Source organism: Marmota monax, unplaced genomic scaffold (assembly GCF_021218885.2).
Source record: "Marmota monax isolate L192 unplaced genomic scaffold, Marmota_monax_Labrador192_F-V1.1 WCK01_AAM20220418_F8-fsc00228, whole genome shotgun sequence".
NCBI lineage: Eukaryota > Metazoa > Chordata > Mammalia > Rodentia > Sciuridae > Marmota > Marmota monax.
The window spans coordinates 1,261,055-1,278,123 of NW_026695240.1; the positions used below are offsets into that span (position 1 = coordinate 1,261,055).

Genomic DNA, 17,069 nt, shown 5'->3' on the forward strand with positions numbered 1-17,069 from the left:
ATGTGAATTTCATGAGGCAGGAAAAGCAGGTCACAAAGCCTCCCGCGTCCTCTGCGGCGTCGCATGCCATCTGTGCAGCCTTCCAAACCCCGCTCGCTCCGCCCTGAGGAAGCCCAGGTCTCCCCCTTGCCACCCGGAGCCTCCTGCGCATGTGCGGAGATGCGTGGAGCCAGGAGCCCCACCCGCGGGCCTCCCTGCCCCCCCCCCCGCCCCCTGCGCACCCAGGGTCTGGGTGAGTCGCCTAAGTCACTGTCATTCCTGCTCTTTGTCATGCGCTTCCTGTGCCAGGTGCTGGCCTGTACCCGTGGTTCTCAGTCCTCCTCCAGGCGGTCGGGCAGTTTACTGAGCACCTACTATGCACCAGGACAGCCGCAGACTGTCCCGTGGCCTAGGGGTGATGGAGGGGACCAAAAATAAGTGAAATGCGTCCAGACGGTGGTCACAAGATCTAAGCGTGCTCCACAAGGTAGAGCGGGGTGGAGATGTCGGGGCCGCTTTGTCTTCATATTTCGGGGTGCTGGGGACAGGACCCAGGGCTGTTCGTCAAGTGCTCCACACTGAGCCTCACCCCAGCTGGGGACGTGTGACCCAGTGATCAGGGAGAACTTATGGGGAAGGTACCGCTGAGCAGAGCCCTGAAGGGAGGGGACCCTGTGGATACCTGGGGACAGCATCCTGGCCCCTGGGTGAGGAGGGGTGAGCACAGGGAGGGGGCCGGGCGCATGGGCCACCAGAGGACTGTGGCTTATTATTTAGTACAGCAAATCTCAGGACCAGCTCTGAGCGGGAGGGAACATGGCCGACCCAGGCGCACCAGGTCCCTTTGGCTGTGGGTGGTGAACTGCAGGGACAGGAGAGGGCAGGAGCCCGAGTGTGGGCGGGAGGTGAATAGAGACAGGGCCAGGGTCAGGGCTGGCAGGAGAGATTCTGGGTACATTTTAAAAGCAAAGTCCACAGAATTTACAGCTAATTGGATGCGGGGCACGAGAAAAAGAGGACTTGGGAATACCAGGACTGTCACACGCATTTAATATCATTCTTATTTACAAATGAAGAAACAGAGGTTCAGAGAGGGTGGGTCACTTGCCCCCAGTCACACAGGAAGTGCTCCTGTTGTAGGGACAGACGAGGCAGGGCACCGGAGACAGCAGGACCCAGTTTTATTTGGCTGCAGCCAGGCTCAGAGGGCACAGCTTTTGCTGTCATCAATCAATCCCCTGAACCCCGAATTCAGGGAGTTTCAGAGTTTTATACCCAGCGTGTAAGGGGAGGGGCTCCGAAGTTCCCAGTCTGCAGAAGTTCACATAAAGCAGCTTTTTCTCTCACTGTTCTGGGCAAGTTAACCCTTCAAGGACAGCACCTGAGAAGGGGGGAGCTTCTCCTCCCCTCTCCTTCCTCCCCTGCCAGCTGTTACCATGGAGCCCAGGCGGTAACTTCTCTCCTCTTAGGAACGTAGACATCTCTGTGAAGCCCAGCCCGAGGCCAGAGGCCTTGTCTGCACATTTCTACAAACTACTCTACTGGATACATGTTTGTGAAGAACTAGTGACAGGGTGTCCAGCACCTGGAGGGATGGTATCTTCCCGGCCAGTGGCCAAGTAAACAGGGCGACAGGAAAATGGGAAGTTTATCTACAATGGACTCTGCTGCAGAGACTCTTCTGCTGACAGCCCTAAAGTCAGCCGTGGTGGGGATGTCTGGAGCAGCCCAGGTAGGACTTCTCAGTGGAGAAAGGGGGTGACACTTCACCACAGCTGAGACTTGAATCCAGTTGCCATCTGGCTTCAGTGCCAGGCCTTTGCCCTCTGTGGACGCCATGGCCCAGGCACGTCCACAGCCTCACCCAGCCCGGGACGGGACATGCCAGGCCCACAGGGGACACCAGCTCAGCCTTGAGCCGTGACCTCGCAGCCCTGGTCCCTCCGTGGTGTTCCCCCGTTCCTCGTTGGTCACCTGGGTTGGATGACGATTCCCCTGCTGCCTGTGGGCTGCCAGCGGGCAGGACTGGGGCTGGTTCATTGCTGTCCCCAGTGTCCCCTGGCCAGAGCCGGACACGTGGCGACCTTCATTCATGTAATGAGTCTGTGTGCAGCTGCCTAGGAGCAGCTGGCTCTGCCCGGGCCCAGGTTGACAGTCCAGCGGGAGAGACCGTCTCCAGAGAGCCGGGCAGGGTTCGGTGGAGGGGTGGACTCGAGTTCCTGTCCCTGGTCACCCTCACAGACCCCTGTCCCAGAGCCACCCCTGGGAGCCTTTTATTCCCAAGGCCGGTGCCCGATGCTACCCAGGAGGGGGTCTGTGCCAGGCGAGACCCGGGCCGGCTCCACTGTCACGCCGGTCCCCCCTGCAGCCAGGCTCCCACTGTCCAGCCCCGTCAGGACACACAGGGCCTCTAGGGAGTAGGGGAGTCGGGACCCGCCTGACTCCCCACCCAGTCACAGCAATGTCCAGTCGTACTGTCCACGGCGGCAAGTGCCCGATGACAGTGGCCCCCATCCCTAGTGGTACATCCTCCGGCCAACCAGGGGTCTCACCACCCAGACGTCATCCACGATCTTCCCATCCTGCAAAGGACAGAATCAGGGAAGGCTCTGAGGGCTGAAAGCCTGGCCCGGGGGCCAGCGGCCTGTGCTCAGCACCTGTCCCTGCCCCTGATGGGCTGGGTGGCCCTGGAAAAATTGCTACACCTCTCTGAGTTGATATTTTCTTCATTTGAAAAGTAGAGTTGAGGGCGGGGGAAGTGGCTCAGTGGGAGAGAGCTTGCGAGCTTGTGCGAAGCCCTGGGCTCATCCCCAGTCCAGGAAAAGAAAAAGACGGTAGTGGTGGAACCTCTGTCGTAGACACTGTGGGGATTAAATGAGATATGTGTACAGGGGCAAAAGGGGAGCCCAGATGCGACAAGTACTGGGGAAGTGGAGGCGGCTGTTATTAAGAACACAGTCTCAACTCCAGGCACCATGGTGCACGCCTGTAATCCCAATGACTGTGAAGGCTAACGCAGGAGGATCACAAGTTGGAGGCCAGCCTCAGCAATTTAGTGAGGCCCCAAACAACTTACCAAGATCCAGTCTCAAAATAAGAATAAAAAGGGCCGAAGACGTAGCTCAGTGGTAAGGCACCCTGGGTTCCATCTCCAGGACCAAAAATAATTTTTTAAAAGAACACAAATCCTGGAGTCCAGGCACCCCGGTATATCCCAGCACACCCCGTCTGTGTGACCCGAGGCGTGTGAGTCTGAGCGCAGCTCCCGGCTGTACTTGGTGAGGGGAGCATCAGGACAGGGCAGCCAGAGGCAGAGGCAGGATTTGAACCCAGGATTTCCAGCTCTAGTGCTTTATCTTATTTACTTGTTTATTTTTGGTCCCTGGGATTGACCTCAGGGGCCCTCGACCACTGAGCCCCGTCCCAGCCCTAGTTTGCATTTTATTTAGAGACAGGGGCTCACTGAGCTGCTTAGGGCCTCACTTTTGCCGAGGCCGGCTTTGAACTCGAGATCCTCCTGCCTCAGCCTCCCGAGCTCTGAGACTTATTCATTCCTGAGTTCCAGGTTCTAACGACTCGTCCCTCACTGACCTGGTCATCAGACACCTGCTGGATGTGGACGTGGGTCCCGTTGAGGATGTGCAGCCGGGTGTACCCATACTCCTTCACGCGCAGGGCGCTCCAGGGCCCTGGGGAGATGCTAAAGGGGGTCAGTCGCTCCTCACAGCCCTGCGGGGAAGAGTGGGTCAGAGGCGGAGCTGGGGCAGGTTCAGGACCCAAAGGAACAGAAAGGACCCGTCAGGCCAGGCCCTGCTGCCCCCCAGAGGGACAAAGCCAGTTGAGAGCCGTGTTCCGGGGGCGCATGGGCCTGGCCAGCCTTCCTCCCGCTGGGCTTCGGATTTCTGGGGAAGCACCCGGCTGTGTCCCAATGGCGGCCCCCCAAGGCCCCGGGCCCTTGAGCTAGATACCTCCCGGGGTGATCACCGCGAAGCTGGGGAGACGCACATGGAAAGGCAGAAGCCATTTGAAGAATAGAAGAGATCGGTGGGTCTCCCCCGGCCACAGGGGACCCTCTGAGAGAGCTTTCTAAGACGCCAGGCCCGAGGCGGGAAGAGTCCATGCCAGGAGAGAAGCAGCCTCCACAGGCGGAGAGGAGGGAGACTCAAAAACCACCATTTTGTACCCCGTTTGGTGACAAGTGATTGAAGCAAGAGCCAGGAGCCACTCAGACCAGGCCACATGCCCAGCTGGGAAACAGGAGGCTCGAGAAGTCCAAGAGGCCTCGCTGCTTCCTGGAAGGACCCGCTGACAACCCAGGGTTGCTGTTGTGACCAAAAAATGCATGACCTCGCAGGCACCGAGACCCACGCCTGTCATCCCAGTGGCTCGGGAGGCTGAGGCAGGAGGATCTCGAGTTCACAGCCAGCCTCAGCAAAAGTGAGGCGCTAAGCAACTCAGTGAGACCCTGTCTCTAAAGAAAATACAAACTAGGGCTGAGATGGGGCTCAGTGGCTGAGGGCCCCCAAGTTCAATCCCTGCTACTTACTCCCTGTCCCCCCCAATGTAGAGCTTTGATCTAATCATGGGCAAACGTTGGACAAACCCGAGTTGAAGGATACGCTACAAAGCAGTGTCACAGAATCTTCAGAATTGTCAATGTCAAAAGATGGAGAGAGAGTGGAGAAATGTCCCTGATTAGAGGAAGCTAAAGAGAAGGCACCTAAACACATCACGTGGCCACGGCCCAGGTCTGGGCTGGGGAAGGATTATTTTGGCCTTGATTGGCTCATCTGAATCAGGCCGGTAGGTTGGGTGACAGTGTATTACCCATGTTGGCGACTTGACTTTGGTCATCGCACTGAGTGATGAGAGAGAATGTCCTTTACAGGTGGCTAAAAGGGATTCATGTCTGCGACTTTCTTTCTGTTTTTAGTTGTCGATGAACATAAAACCTTTACTTATTTATTTTTATGGGGTGCTGGGGATGGAACCCAGGGCCTCACCCGTGCCAGGCACGCACTCTACCGCTGAGCCCCAGCCCAGCCCTGCAATGTACTCTTGAATGGATCTAAAAATAGGACTTAAGAGGAGAGAGGGTAAGATTAACACAAATGAGGCTAAAGGTTCAAGTTTGGGGAATCTCGGCGAAGGGCACATGGAACCTCCTTATGTCATGTTTGCAACCTCTCAGCCCCTACGTCTGAGATCACTTCACAATTGGAAATGAGAGGAGCCCAGTTCAGCGACACGGTCCTGTGATCCCAGCGACCTGGGAGGCTGAGGCAGGAGGATGGCAAGTTCAAGGCCAGCCTCGGCAACTTGGCAAGACTGTGTGTCGGACCATAATAAAAGGGGCTGGGGATGGAGCTCAGAGGTACCGGCTGCTGGGTTCAGTCCCCAGCACTCTGTCCATCCATCAATCAAATGAGACAAAAAAGCAGTCCCTGCTGAGGAAGGTCAGAATAGTGACCACTGTGGGCCGAGGCTGGGAGGAGGAGGAGAAGCCAGCAGACCCTGGTAACCGGCTGTTTCCTCTTCCAGGTGGTAGCTCCAAGGTGTGTCTGAGGTCAGGGTCCCGCCCTCAAAGACCCGTGTTTTGTCTGGCGCAGGCCCAGGCTTTGAGTTGTAAAAGCCCCCTGGGTAATGCTGATGTGCCCCAAGACTGAGAACCCCGGGTCTGAGCGTGATCCAGGTCCTCTTTGCAAAGTGGGGATCCGAGAACATGTCTCAGTCTCGACAATCACTCACTTCTATATGCAGGGAACAGCTTCAAATGCCACCCAAGAGACAGGAGGATGGAGAACAGCAGGGGGGGCGTGGCGGCCAAGGCTCACCTCCTGCCCTCTGCACCGTTTGAATCTTGATCCCCGGCGAGTCTGACTTTGGTCTTAATCGCTTGTAAGAATCGACTTTAAAAATAAACCCTCTTGCTGGGCACGGCGGTGCACGCCAGTAATCCCAGCGACTTAGGAGGCTGAGGCGGGAGGATGGCAAGTTCAAGGCCAGCCTCAGCAATTTAGTGAGATTCTGTTTTAAAATTAAAAAAAAAAAAGGGCTGGGGATGTGGCTCAGAAGAAGAGCCTTCCTGGGTCCAATCCCCAGTAGCAGGAAAAAAAAGAAAAGAAAACTATGTATATATGCACATATATCTATCCAAAGGGGAGAGAGCAAGGCCCCTGTCCCCGGGGGCTCACCGCGGATCCTGTGATGATGTGGACCGGGCCTCGAGGGTTGGTGTAGGGAAACTTGAGGCTGCCATTGAACACCTGGAGAAGGGACAGGAGGGCGGGCGTGTCCAGGGGCCGTGTCCACACTGACCTCAGCCCCGAGGGTCCTGGGCCGTCTGTCCGGGAGCCTCACCTGGTAGTTGTAAATTGGCCACAGTCGCTCATAGGAGTGCTCGTGAGCCCAGATCTGCAGGTCCACTCCTGACGCAGGAAGACGGGGTCAGGGCCCTGAGTGGGGCGGGCGGGCAGGCGGGGCCAGGGGGTGGCAAGGCTCACTCACCGTATTTGTAGAAGAGATCCTCCAGCCCGTACAGCCTGCCGTGGAGGCCTTTGCGGACCTGGTGGATGCGCAGGCGGTGAGGGGGGCCCAGGCTGCGGTGCCACCTGGCTGCCCGCCCCACCCCGCCCGGCCCCGGAGGGTCCTCACCTTGCTTTCATGCCACCTGCAGTCATCCAGGTCGGCGTTGGAGCAGTACATGGGCCGGTGGCCCATGGTGACAATCCATGGCCTCGCCGCCCGGTTCTGATTGGCTTTCTAGAGAGAAGGGCCCGGTGAGGCCAAGGAAGAGAGGAGACCGGCCCGGGCACAAGGGGCCTCCACCCACCTACCTGGAGGTCGCTCTCCAGCCAGCGGAACTGTCTCTGGACCAGGTGGCGGCCGTAATGCAGAAAGAAATACACCTCGGTGGAGAAGGAGATGATGTGGGCGGGGCCCAGGTCCCAGCTGGGGGGTCCAAGGGCAGGGGTCAGAGCTGGGGGTCTCCTCTGCACCTCTGGTCCTTCAGGGGAACGAGGCCAACCCGCCAGCTCTCCCCAGATTACCTGTACCACAGGCCTTCATTGTCCCCTGGCATACTAAATCGGGCCTTGTAGTTAGAGAAGTTGCTAGAAAAAAGCAAGTCAGAGGGTGAGGGTGAGGGTCTGGGAGCTGCAGCCCCAAGCCCACCTCTGCACTATCAGACCCAGCGTCCAGCTCCCAGCCCACCCCTCATCTCCTCTTTTTTGGCTACTACAAATGGGACACAGCAGCATGAGGGACTAAGGTGAGACACTAAGAAGGACAAAGCCATTTTCAACTGACCCAGCCTTTGCCACCCCTACAGCCCTCGATCCTCACTAGCGTTCTTCGTGATTCCCCGGGCATGTCATGTACGGCAAGCTGGCGGCCACGGGTTCAATGAGCCGCATGAATCTGTCCCCGACGCGTGCGTTGTCCTGATCCATGTTGTAGGCAAAGTCTCCTGGGGGCCAAGTGGCAGGGAAAGAGTCAGGACCAACGGGGCTCTGCTTTGGCCAGAACCGAGAGCCGACCTGGTGGTTCAGGTGTGGCTGGGGGGAGCTGTGACAGCCCTGGGTCCCAGATCCCTACCCCAACCCACCCGCACATGCTCTGTCTGGTCCCCAAGCCCCCTCAGAGGATGCTGTCCGCTGCGCTCTGATCACGCCAGCCCCCATCTCTGTCACTTGTCCCCTCCCAGATCAACAATGACATCAGTACACATAGAGTTTGGGGATGATTGTGTCCCGAGCTCAACTCCAAATGCCTCGCACACCCGGTCACTCCGACCTCCGCAACATCCCCAGAAGGGGGTGTCGACTGTCCCCTTGGCAAAGGGAGAAACTGAGGCTCTGGGCCACACGGCTGGGAAGTGAGACCCAGGAGTCCCATCAGGGGACCTGACTGCAGAGCTGGTGCTGTGAACCACGCAGGGCCCACCCCATCTTCCAGCCCTGACCCCGAGGACGGTGACAGCGATAACAACAGGGACTCAGAGGCAGCACCTTGGCATGTTGTTGATTCCTAGGCCCTTTTTAAATATTTTATTTAGAGACAGGGTCTCGCTGAGCTGCTTAGGGCCTGGCTAACTTGCTGAGGCTGGCTTTGAACTTGCGATCCTCCTGCCTCGGCCTCCTGAGTCGGTGGGTGACCTGCGGGCCACCAGGCCCGACCTATTTTCATTATTATACAGGGAAAATCTCTCACCCTACGGGGCCGAGCTGGGACTGTGACCTGGGCAGGCTGGTGACCCTCGGACACCACCTCCTGGCCAGCCTGGTCCCTGTCCCTCTCCCTCTCCGGGGCGCCCCTCCGTCCCCAGCGCCCGGGCCGATGCCTCACCCACATGGAGAACGGCGTCGTACAGGCCCTGCTGGGTGTCTCTGCGCAGCCGGGGGAAGGCCTTGGGGTTGTCGGCCCCCAGGTCCCCAAACACAGCCAGGCGGGGGCTCCAGTGGACCCCGTTCTTCAGGGCCCGGAAGCGGAACCGCCGGCTCCAGCCCTGGGCGCTGCCACAGCGGTAAACTGGGGGGACGAGAAAGGCCACGGTCAGCGCATCGCCCCAGGCCGGGTGACAGGGGAGGCCCCTGCCCTCCTTGGCTCCGTCCCGCTGCCCGGGGTCGGGGGCGAGGTGGGCAGGGTCACCAATCCGCCCGGCCACCGCCCGTGGGCATCATCGGTGCGCTCCTGTCCCCGACGGGGGCCTCCAGCCCTCGGGGACCCCGGCCCGCGGGGCGCTCACCGTACTGCGCCCCCGGCAGCAGCCGGCGCAGCGTCACCCGGTGCATGTAGAGCGTCCTCCGCAGGATGCCGCCGTCCACGAAGGGCCGCGCGCTGCCCCGCGCCCGCAGCGGGAGGGGCCCCGACGGCTGCAGCCCGAACTGCACTTCGGACGGCGCGGGGACCCACGTGGTCCAGGTCACCGTCATGGAGCCCGGCTCACCTGCGGGAGGGCACGGGTCAGGGGCCTGGGCGCTGGGGCTGGCAGGAGGGGCGCTGGCAGAGCCGTGGGCTAAGGGCCCGGGAGCTGCCCAACTACAACACCCGGTCGCCGCGCCGCCCCAGCCCCGGTTCCCCTGGGTGTAAACGGAGTGACGATACCAGGTCCCCTGCAAGGTCATTACCAAGCTTAGATGAAAAAATAGATATACAGGGGGCTGGCGTCGTGGCTCAGTGGTGGTGCACTGGTTCCATCCTCTGCACCACACAGAAATAAAGAAAGATATTGCATCCACCTATAACTAAAAAATAAATACTAAAAATAAGCTTAATATATATAATAGAGCACTTATATATTTAATATATCTAATAGAGCCCTTGTCTAGCATGTGTGAGCCCCTGGGTTCCATGCTCGGCACCGCATATAAATAAATATGATAAAGGCCCATTGACACCTAAAAATATATGTTTTAAAGTAAATTAGCCCTCCGTGTCCGCGATTTCCACATCCTTTTTGACCCTCAACTAACTGGGGGTTCAAAATGTTCCGGGGGGGGGGAATAATGAGTCAGTAGTAAACACACGGAGAGTCTTCCCTTGGCCTGGTTCCCCAAACAACTCAGTGAGCAATCATTTGTGTTGTGTTAGGTATTGTACGTGATCTAGGGAGGCGTTAAAGTGCACGGGTAGAGGCACAGAGGTTATGTGCAAAGGCTGTGCCACTGGATGACTTGGGCATGAGCATCAGCAGGCTTTGGTGTTCATGGAAAGTTCTAGAACCAATCACTGGTGGCTACTGAGACTGGAAGCCAAGCACTTGAAACAATGCCTGATACAGTCAGGGTTAAATGAATATCGTTATCAATATTCTTCACTGTGCACGGCTCTGTGCTAACTAAACATTGCACACACGTGATGTCATTCGAGAGATGCCAATGCAGATGTCTGGAGGCCAGGGAGGTGATATAAACCGGGACAAGGGCCAGCTGTAAGGCAGCAGGCAACAGAGCATGCGCAAACTGTGGAACACGCCCTCTCCAAGAGGGACAGCGGTGGCTCAGCTCTGGAGAGCTGCCAGGCAGGAACTGGCGGGGCGCCACCAAACCTATCGACTTCTAGAGTAAATCTTTACACAGAGATTTCTTTTATCTCCGGGAGCATACAATATAGATAGATATGCAAATTCGGGTTTTTAAGTGGTAGCTTCCAATTCTTAAATGTCAGCAACCAAGTCAAGGCGTCAAAATACCAGATGGTCTAGCATAATGTTGCGGACATGGGCTCTTCCTCCAGCACACGAAAGTGTGCCTGCACAGGGTCAGCGGTGGCAGCACTCGTTGTCATTGTAAACTTCCAGAAACAACCTAAATGCCTGTGGATGGGAGGGAGCCTCAACACCACCCACACAGTGAGGCAAACGTGAATGAGGAGCTGGCGCTTTGATGCATGTCTGAAATCCCAGAGGCTGAGGCAGGAGGATCATAAGTTCAAGGCTAGCCTCAGCAACTTGGTGAGACCCTGTCTCAAAAGATAAATGGGGCTGGGGATGTGGCTCAGTGGTAGAGTGCTTGCTCAGCATGTGCTAGATCCTGGATTCAATCTTTAGTACAACACACAAAGAAGAAGCTCTATGCACTGTCATGGCATGATTTCCAGGAATATAATTAAATTTTTTAAAAAAAAGGCACACGAGTGTGATCTGGGCTGGGATTGTAGCTCAGCGGTAGAGCGCTCGCCTAGCACATGCAAGGCCCTGGGTTCCATCCTCAGCACCACATAAAAATAAATGAAGGGAATAAAGGTATTGTGACAACCACAACTAAAAAAATAAATATTATAAGTAAATAAATAAATAAATAAGACCACCCAGCGTGTGGAAGGAACCCAATATGAAATATAAGCACTACCACATGGCCCCCGTGATATAAAAAAAATGACTAGCACAGCACACTCAAGGGAGTAGGGGAGGAGAATAACTGGGGGGGAGGGGGACCAGTGTCCTTGCTGAGGCTGCTTCATATACACTAAGGTGGAACAGGCACGTAGGTAGGTGGGAGGGAGAGTCAGACTCCTCGGTGTTGGAGAAAGAGATCACAAGTAAGGAAAGGGGTTGGTTCAGTTAAATGTCAGCAACCAAGTCAAGGCGTCAAAATACCAGATGGTCTAGCATAATGTTGCGGACTTGGGCTCTTCCTCCAGCACACGAAAGTTAGGTGGAAATCGGAGGTATCAGCGGGAGCTCGTGATGTCGATATTGACACAGACAAATACAGACATCTAGATGTGCGGTGTGCGTGTTTGTGTGCAGGGACCACCTTGCTCTGCTTATTGAGAGAGATGAACCAGTGACACCCCAGGCCCAGTGAGCACACCTGGTGATGAGACTGGTGTCTAAATACCATTCTCCAGTAAAAGGAGTTCGGACTCCCTGGAGAATAGGTGATTCCCAGGAAGGGGAAGGAAATCATTTATGGTGTCAGAAAGTGAGGAAGCGCTCAAAACAGGGGGGGGGGGGTGTTAGAAAGAAAGAACACAGAAGCCAATCAGGAGCAATCCCAAAGGACCAAATCCGGGACACTGTGAGCCGCGGAATAATTAACAATAGCATTGGAATTCACTTATGGAATAAAAGAAATATCCATGAGCCAGGCGCAGTGGTGCACGTCTAAAATCCCAGCAGCTTGGGAGGCTGAGGCAGGAGGATCTCAAATTCAAAGCCAGCCTCAGCAACTTAGCGAGGCCCTGGGCAACTCAGAAAAGCCCTGTCTCTAAATAAAATATAAAATAGGGCTGTGGATGTGACTCAGTGGCTAAGTGCCCCTGAGTTTAATCCTCAGAACGAAACAAAACAAAACAAAAACACAAAAAGAAAAAGGAAAAGAAAAATAAGATATACCCATGAGTCCATGATAGGAGTAAATAATTGAATAAGCGGAGGAGGGAGGGACCACTCCTCCTTATACTAACAGTTCAATTAGGTGGAAAGAGAGAATGAGAAAATTATCACAGTTAGGCAAGCACCACACTAATAATTATTGCAGACAAAATCCACTGATTGATACTAAAATTAGTGGGTGAACACTGGGGGAGAATAGGATTTCTGAGTCTTGAGCTGCTCCCTCAAGCCATTTATTAACTGTGAAGAGGAGAATAATGACTTTAGGTGGAGAAAGCCAGCAGGCATCTGTCTCCTTAACCAAGCCGTCAAGGTCAATAGCAGCGGCAGCAGCCAAAAGCCACACCCACATCAGGGACCCTCTGCTATCAATCAGAGAAAGGGCCGCTAGAGCTCGTCTATGGGAGTGTCGCCTTAAATTCACAACCTCATTCACCATCAGGAGACACCAGACAAACTCAGAATGAGGGGCGTCTTGCAAAATAGCTGATCCTACTCAAAAATACCCAGATCACACAGACAAAGGAGCGAGAAACTGACAGATTGGACCGGGCTCAGGAGGCGGAGCCACAAAATGTAGCATGAGATCCGGGACTGGATCCTGCAACGGCACAGACTTTGGGGAGTTGGTGGACTCAGAACCAGGCCTGCAGCGGGTCCAAGGCCCTGTACACCTTGGTTTCCTGTTTTGTTGTTTTGTTTGGCTTTTTAAATTTTTTAATTTTTATTTTATTTATTTATTTATTAATTTATTTATTTTGAGCTTGCTATGTTGCCCAGGCTGGCCTCCAACTCCTGGGCTTGAGCAATCCTCCTGCCTCAGCCTCCCAGGTAGCTGGGACTAAATATGCACACAGCTGTGCCTGGCTCCATTTTTCTGGAGCAAGTATAGGTCGAGAATAGGTCCCGTTGTAAAGCTGTGGGTGTTATGTAGTCCCTATTGTCACTCTATTTTATGAAGAAGTAAATTGAGGCTCATGAAACTGAAGAGTCTGACTCCAGATCATATAATCTGGAATTGGAATGCAGGGAGAGCCTGCATTGGTTTTTGTCAAAAAAAAAAAATGGTTTTTGTCATTGTACCATGATTACACAAGGTGCTCACAGACAGGGAATGAGTGGGGGTGGGGAATGGGAATTCTCTGTAATATTTTTGGAAACCACTGTTAAATCTAAAATCATGATAGTTATTATTAAAGAAATGAAGGTGCTTATTATCCTGATTTGATGATTATACAGTATATACATGTATCAAATTCTCATAATGTGCCCCTTAAAGATATCCAGATCTTATGTCTCAATTAAAAAAAAATCTACAGACCATTCTGAGGTTCAGATTCAAACATGCTGAATACAACATTTATATATGATATTCAAAATAAATTATTTAAAACATTAAACCTGAGCCAGGCACAGTGGCGCATGCTGGGAATCCCAGCGGCTCGGGAGGCTGAGACAGGAGGATTGCAAGTTCAAAGGCAGCCTCAGCGATGGCAAGGTGTTTAGCAATTCAGGGAGACATTGTCTCTAAATTTAAAAAAAAATACAAAATAGGACTGGGGGTATGGCTCCCTGAGTTCAATCCCTGGCACCAAAAAAAATGTGTCAAGGAGCCAGGTGCAGTGGTGTGCATATTTAGTCCCAGCTACTGGGGAAACTGAGGCAGGAGGATCGATTGAGCCCAGAAGTTCAAGGCCAGCCTGGGCAACATAGTGAGAGTCTGTCTCAATGAGGAAAAAGCAGGGGTTGGGGGAGTCAAGGACTTAAAAATAAGAAAAGACTGAGGAACCAACATGGGTAGAAATAAATGCCGAGAGGGGCTGGGGTTGTGGATTAGAGTAAAGGCAGAGGTGGAGCCCAAGAGTTCACTAACAACATGGCATCCATGGGCGTGCCTGAGCCTTGACAGGGCTGGGGTGATGGAAGAGAGTCCCCCGAGGGGAAGATGGATGCAGGGCACAGAAGAAGTCCAGACACCCCTTGAAACTCTTCTGGAAGTCTACAATTACTTCAAAATTAAAACCTTTATAAATTTTTATTCAAAATAAGGAAAAACTTGGGGCTGGGGCTGTAGCTCAGTGGTAAAGCGCTTGCCTCACATGTGTGGGGCACTGGGTTCGCTCCTCAGTGCCACAAAAAAATAAATAAAGATACTGTGTGTTCACTGACGACTAAATAAATTTTTAAAAACTTACGTTGTGTTTTGGTGCAGTATCAAAGAAAAACTAGCCACAATTATCTGAAACTCCTATTGAACTCTTCCTCCCTGTTTCAGCCACAAGCCTGGTGAGATCAGATCTCCTTCACCTACATCATCTGCACCAAGGTGCCACAAAAACTGGGAGAGGAGCAGTGAGGGACAGTCTGGTTGTCACCTGTTCAGCCAGACTTTTAAAAGGTATAAATCTAGTTGGGATCAGTGGCACACCTGAAGCAGGAGGACTGCAAATTTGAAGCCAGCCTAGGCAAGTTAGTAAGGCCCTTTCTCAAAATAATAATAATAATAATAATAATAATAATAATAGACTGGGTTGGGTTGTCACTCAGTGGTAGAGCACCTCTGGGTTCAATTCCTAATACCACAAAAAGAAAAGAAAAAGACAGAATAAAAGATTTAAGTCGATTCCACTGTCCTCGTCCTTATTATATTTCTTTTTTGGCAAAATAGAATTTTCTGGATTTTTTTTTCATTAAGAATGTCACTTAGCCAAGGTGCGGTGGTACATGCCTGTATCCTCCGTGGCTCGTGCCTGTAATCCCAGCAGCTCAGGAGGTTGAGGCAGGAAGGTTGCAATTCAAAGCCAGCCTCAGCAGTTTAACGAGGCTCTGAGCAACTCAGAAAAACACTGTCTCTCAATAAAATATGAACTAGGGCTGGATGTGGCTCAGTGGCTAAGTGCCCCTGAGTTCAATCCCCAGTACAAAAAAAAAAAAAGTCATTTATACTAATATAGAAGGTGTTTGTTCTTACTCATTTTAAATGACTTAATAAGTATTTTTCAATGTCTCAGCTTTTTGGGGGGAACCAAAGGGGCGCATGTGTTAGGGAAGTGCTCTACCATGGAGCCAAGCCCCTGCTGCAGTTCCCATTTCTAGTAAGTAGGTGAATGTTGATAGACATGGACATGTAAACTAAAGCTCTCTCTGAGGTTCTCAACCATCTTCAGCATTGTCCTGAGACAAAAACGCACGCCAATCACTGCTGCATGCCAGGCTCACTTCTGCCACTCCACAGGGACTCACCACAAAGTCATTCTCCTATTATTCCATTGTCCAGATGAGGAGTCCAAGAGGTTAAGTCACTTGCCCAAGACTACACAGCAGGTAAATAGCAAAACTGAGATTCAAAACCAGGGGGTCTGGATGCAGAAGGTCCAGATTACAAGATTTCACACCTTTTCCTTTTTTAAATTAATTAGTTATTTTGGGTACCAGGATTTGGTACCCAGGGACTGAGCCCCAGGCTGGCCTCGACTTGAGATCCTCCTGTCTCAGCCTCCTGAGTCACTGGGATTACAGACATGTGCCCCTGTGACTGCTCCACTCAGGATAAGGAGGAGTTGGTGAGGAAGCACATGCCTGTAGTCCCAGCCACTCAGGAGGCAGGAGAGACCCTGTCTCAAGAAAAAAAAAAAGGCTGGAGATGTGGCTCAGTGGTAGAGGCCTTAGGTTCAATCCCAGTACTTTTGGGGGGAGGGGAAGATTAGAAGTTTCCTCCACAATGGATCTTAGGGCCTACTGTGCACTAACACGCCTGTTCCTGAAGATACAACAGCGACACGGTGAGCAGGGGCAGCAGCAGCCCCCTTTGGAGAGCAGGAGAGCACCCAGGATGGGGTGGACACCGTCGTCATTTCCCACACAGCCAGAGGCGGGACGCTGGTAGACCCATTTCACAGAGATGGACAACTGAGGCCCGGGAGGAAATGGCCAGCAGCCTTGGGGTCCACAGCACTCGGCACAGATTTCCTGCCCCCCAACCAAGGAAGCACGGCAGGGCCTCACTGGAGACTCATCGCCAGGACCCCTGGACACTTACCTGGGTAGGACAGATGGACTTGCTCTGGGGCAGCGCTGGGGTATCCTGGGGCCCGCGGGACTCCCAAGGAGAGGAGGAGGAGCCAGCAGCAGGCGCAGCAGCCACGGCGGGGGCTCATGGTAGGGGGACGCTGGGGGCGGGCAGGGAGGAAGCAGGGGTGGAGAGAAGGGGCTCCCGCAGGGCAGTGGCGTCGGCCTGTCCCTCCTCTGGACGGAGGGAGGGTGGCAGGGGTCCTCCTAGGCGCTGGGGATCCAGATGCTGGAGAGAGAGGAGACCCGTCAGCGGGAGCCGAGCGCGAGGCTCTGAGCCTGGCGACGCGCTGGGCACTGAGCACAGGTGCACCCGGGACGCCTCCCGCATTCCTAGGAGGAGGTGGCCGCGGCGAGCATCGTCCTATCACCGAGAGGACACTGAGCAACCGGGTGACTCAGTGGCAGGGCCAGGACGTGGTGGAGCCGGGAGGATTTGAACCCTGGACCGCCCGGCGCCGGGGCCGCGCGCGGCCCTAATTCACAGCTGGAGGGGGCTGGGGACTCGGTGGCGCCGTTCCACTCGGCTTCGAGCAACCCAGCCTCCTCGGCCTTATTGCCCAGATTCCTAGCGTCCCACCTGTCCCCAGGGACCCCGCCTCTCGACCCCGTCCTCAGCCTGAAGCCAGCCTCTCCCCTGGCCCCCGGCACCCCATCCTGCCTTAGTGCCGCTGTCCTCCCCGCCTGCGTCCTCCCCCCAGCTGTCGCCCGGCCCTCTCCGTCCTCCCTCTCTGTCCCCAGGGCTCTCTCCGGTTCCCCGGGGACAATCTGGGGCTGATCGGGACTGAAACCGTCCCCCCGAAGGCGGGCGGCTGGGACCCGGGACGCCCTCCGGGACCCCGGCTCACCCTCGCGGGCGCCGGCTGCACGCACGCTGGTCTCGGCCACCAGTGTCGCCCGCACTATTTATGAGCTTGCAGGCGCCCAGCTGGGTTCCCGCCGCCCACAGTTGTCCCAGCCCCGGAAGAACTGGTTGCCTCGGGGTGACCGGCTCCCCAGACAGCTGGGGCCCCGGGTCCCACAGGTCGGGCCGGTCCCAGGCGCCCCACGCCCGCCCGCCCCCCAGGGTGGGGCACAGGAAAGAGGACCCAGAAAGGCACAGCACGCAGTCGCCACTGCCTCCCAGCCGGACACCGGGTTAGCTCCGGGACAGGTAAGGCTGCGCTCGTCCCCCCACGCACCC

At 54.8% G+C, this 17,069-nt stretch overlaps 1 protein-coding gene across 1 annotated transcript; it reads right to left on the reverse strand.

Annotated features, from left to right (window-relative positions):
• Positions 1 to 1,014: 1,014 nt before the first annotated feature.
• Acp7 (acid phosphatase 7, tartrate resistant (putative)) lies at positions 1,015 to 16,842 on the reverse strand. Its single transcript, XM_046440098.2, has 13 exons — positions 16,735 to 16,842; positions 15,858 to 16,115; positions 8,726 to 8,926; positions 8,326 to 8,508; positions 7,324 to 7,447; positions 7,029 to 7,091; positions 6,816 to 6,930; positions 6,634 to 6,741; positions 6,487 to 6,544; positions 6,340 to 6,407; positions 6,174 to 6,245; positions 3,571 to 3,708; positions 1,015 to 2,561 (listed from the first exon to the last, which is right to left on the reverse strand). The coding sequence occupies exons 2-13, from the start codon at positions 15,973 to 15,975 to the stop codon at positions 2,496 to 2,498; spliced, it is 1,314 nt and encodes a 437-aa protein (XP_046296054.1). The 5' UTR covers positions 15,976 to 16,115; positions 16,735 to 16,842; the 3' UTR covers positions 1,015 to 2,495.
• Positions 16,843 to 17,069: the final 227 nt, after the last annotated feature.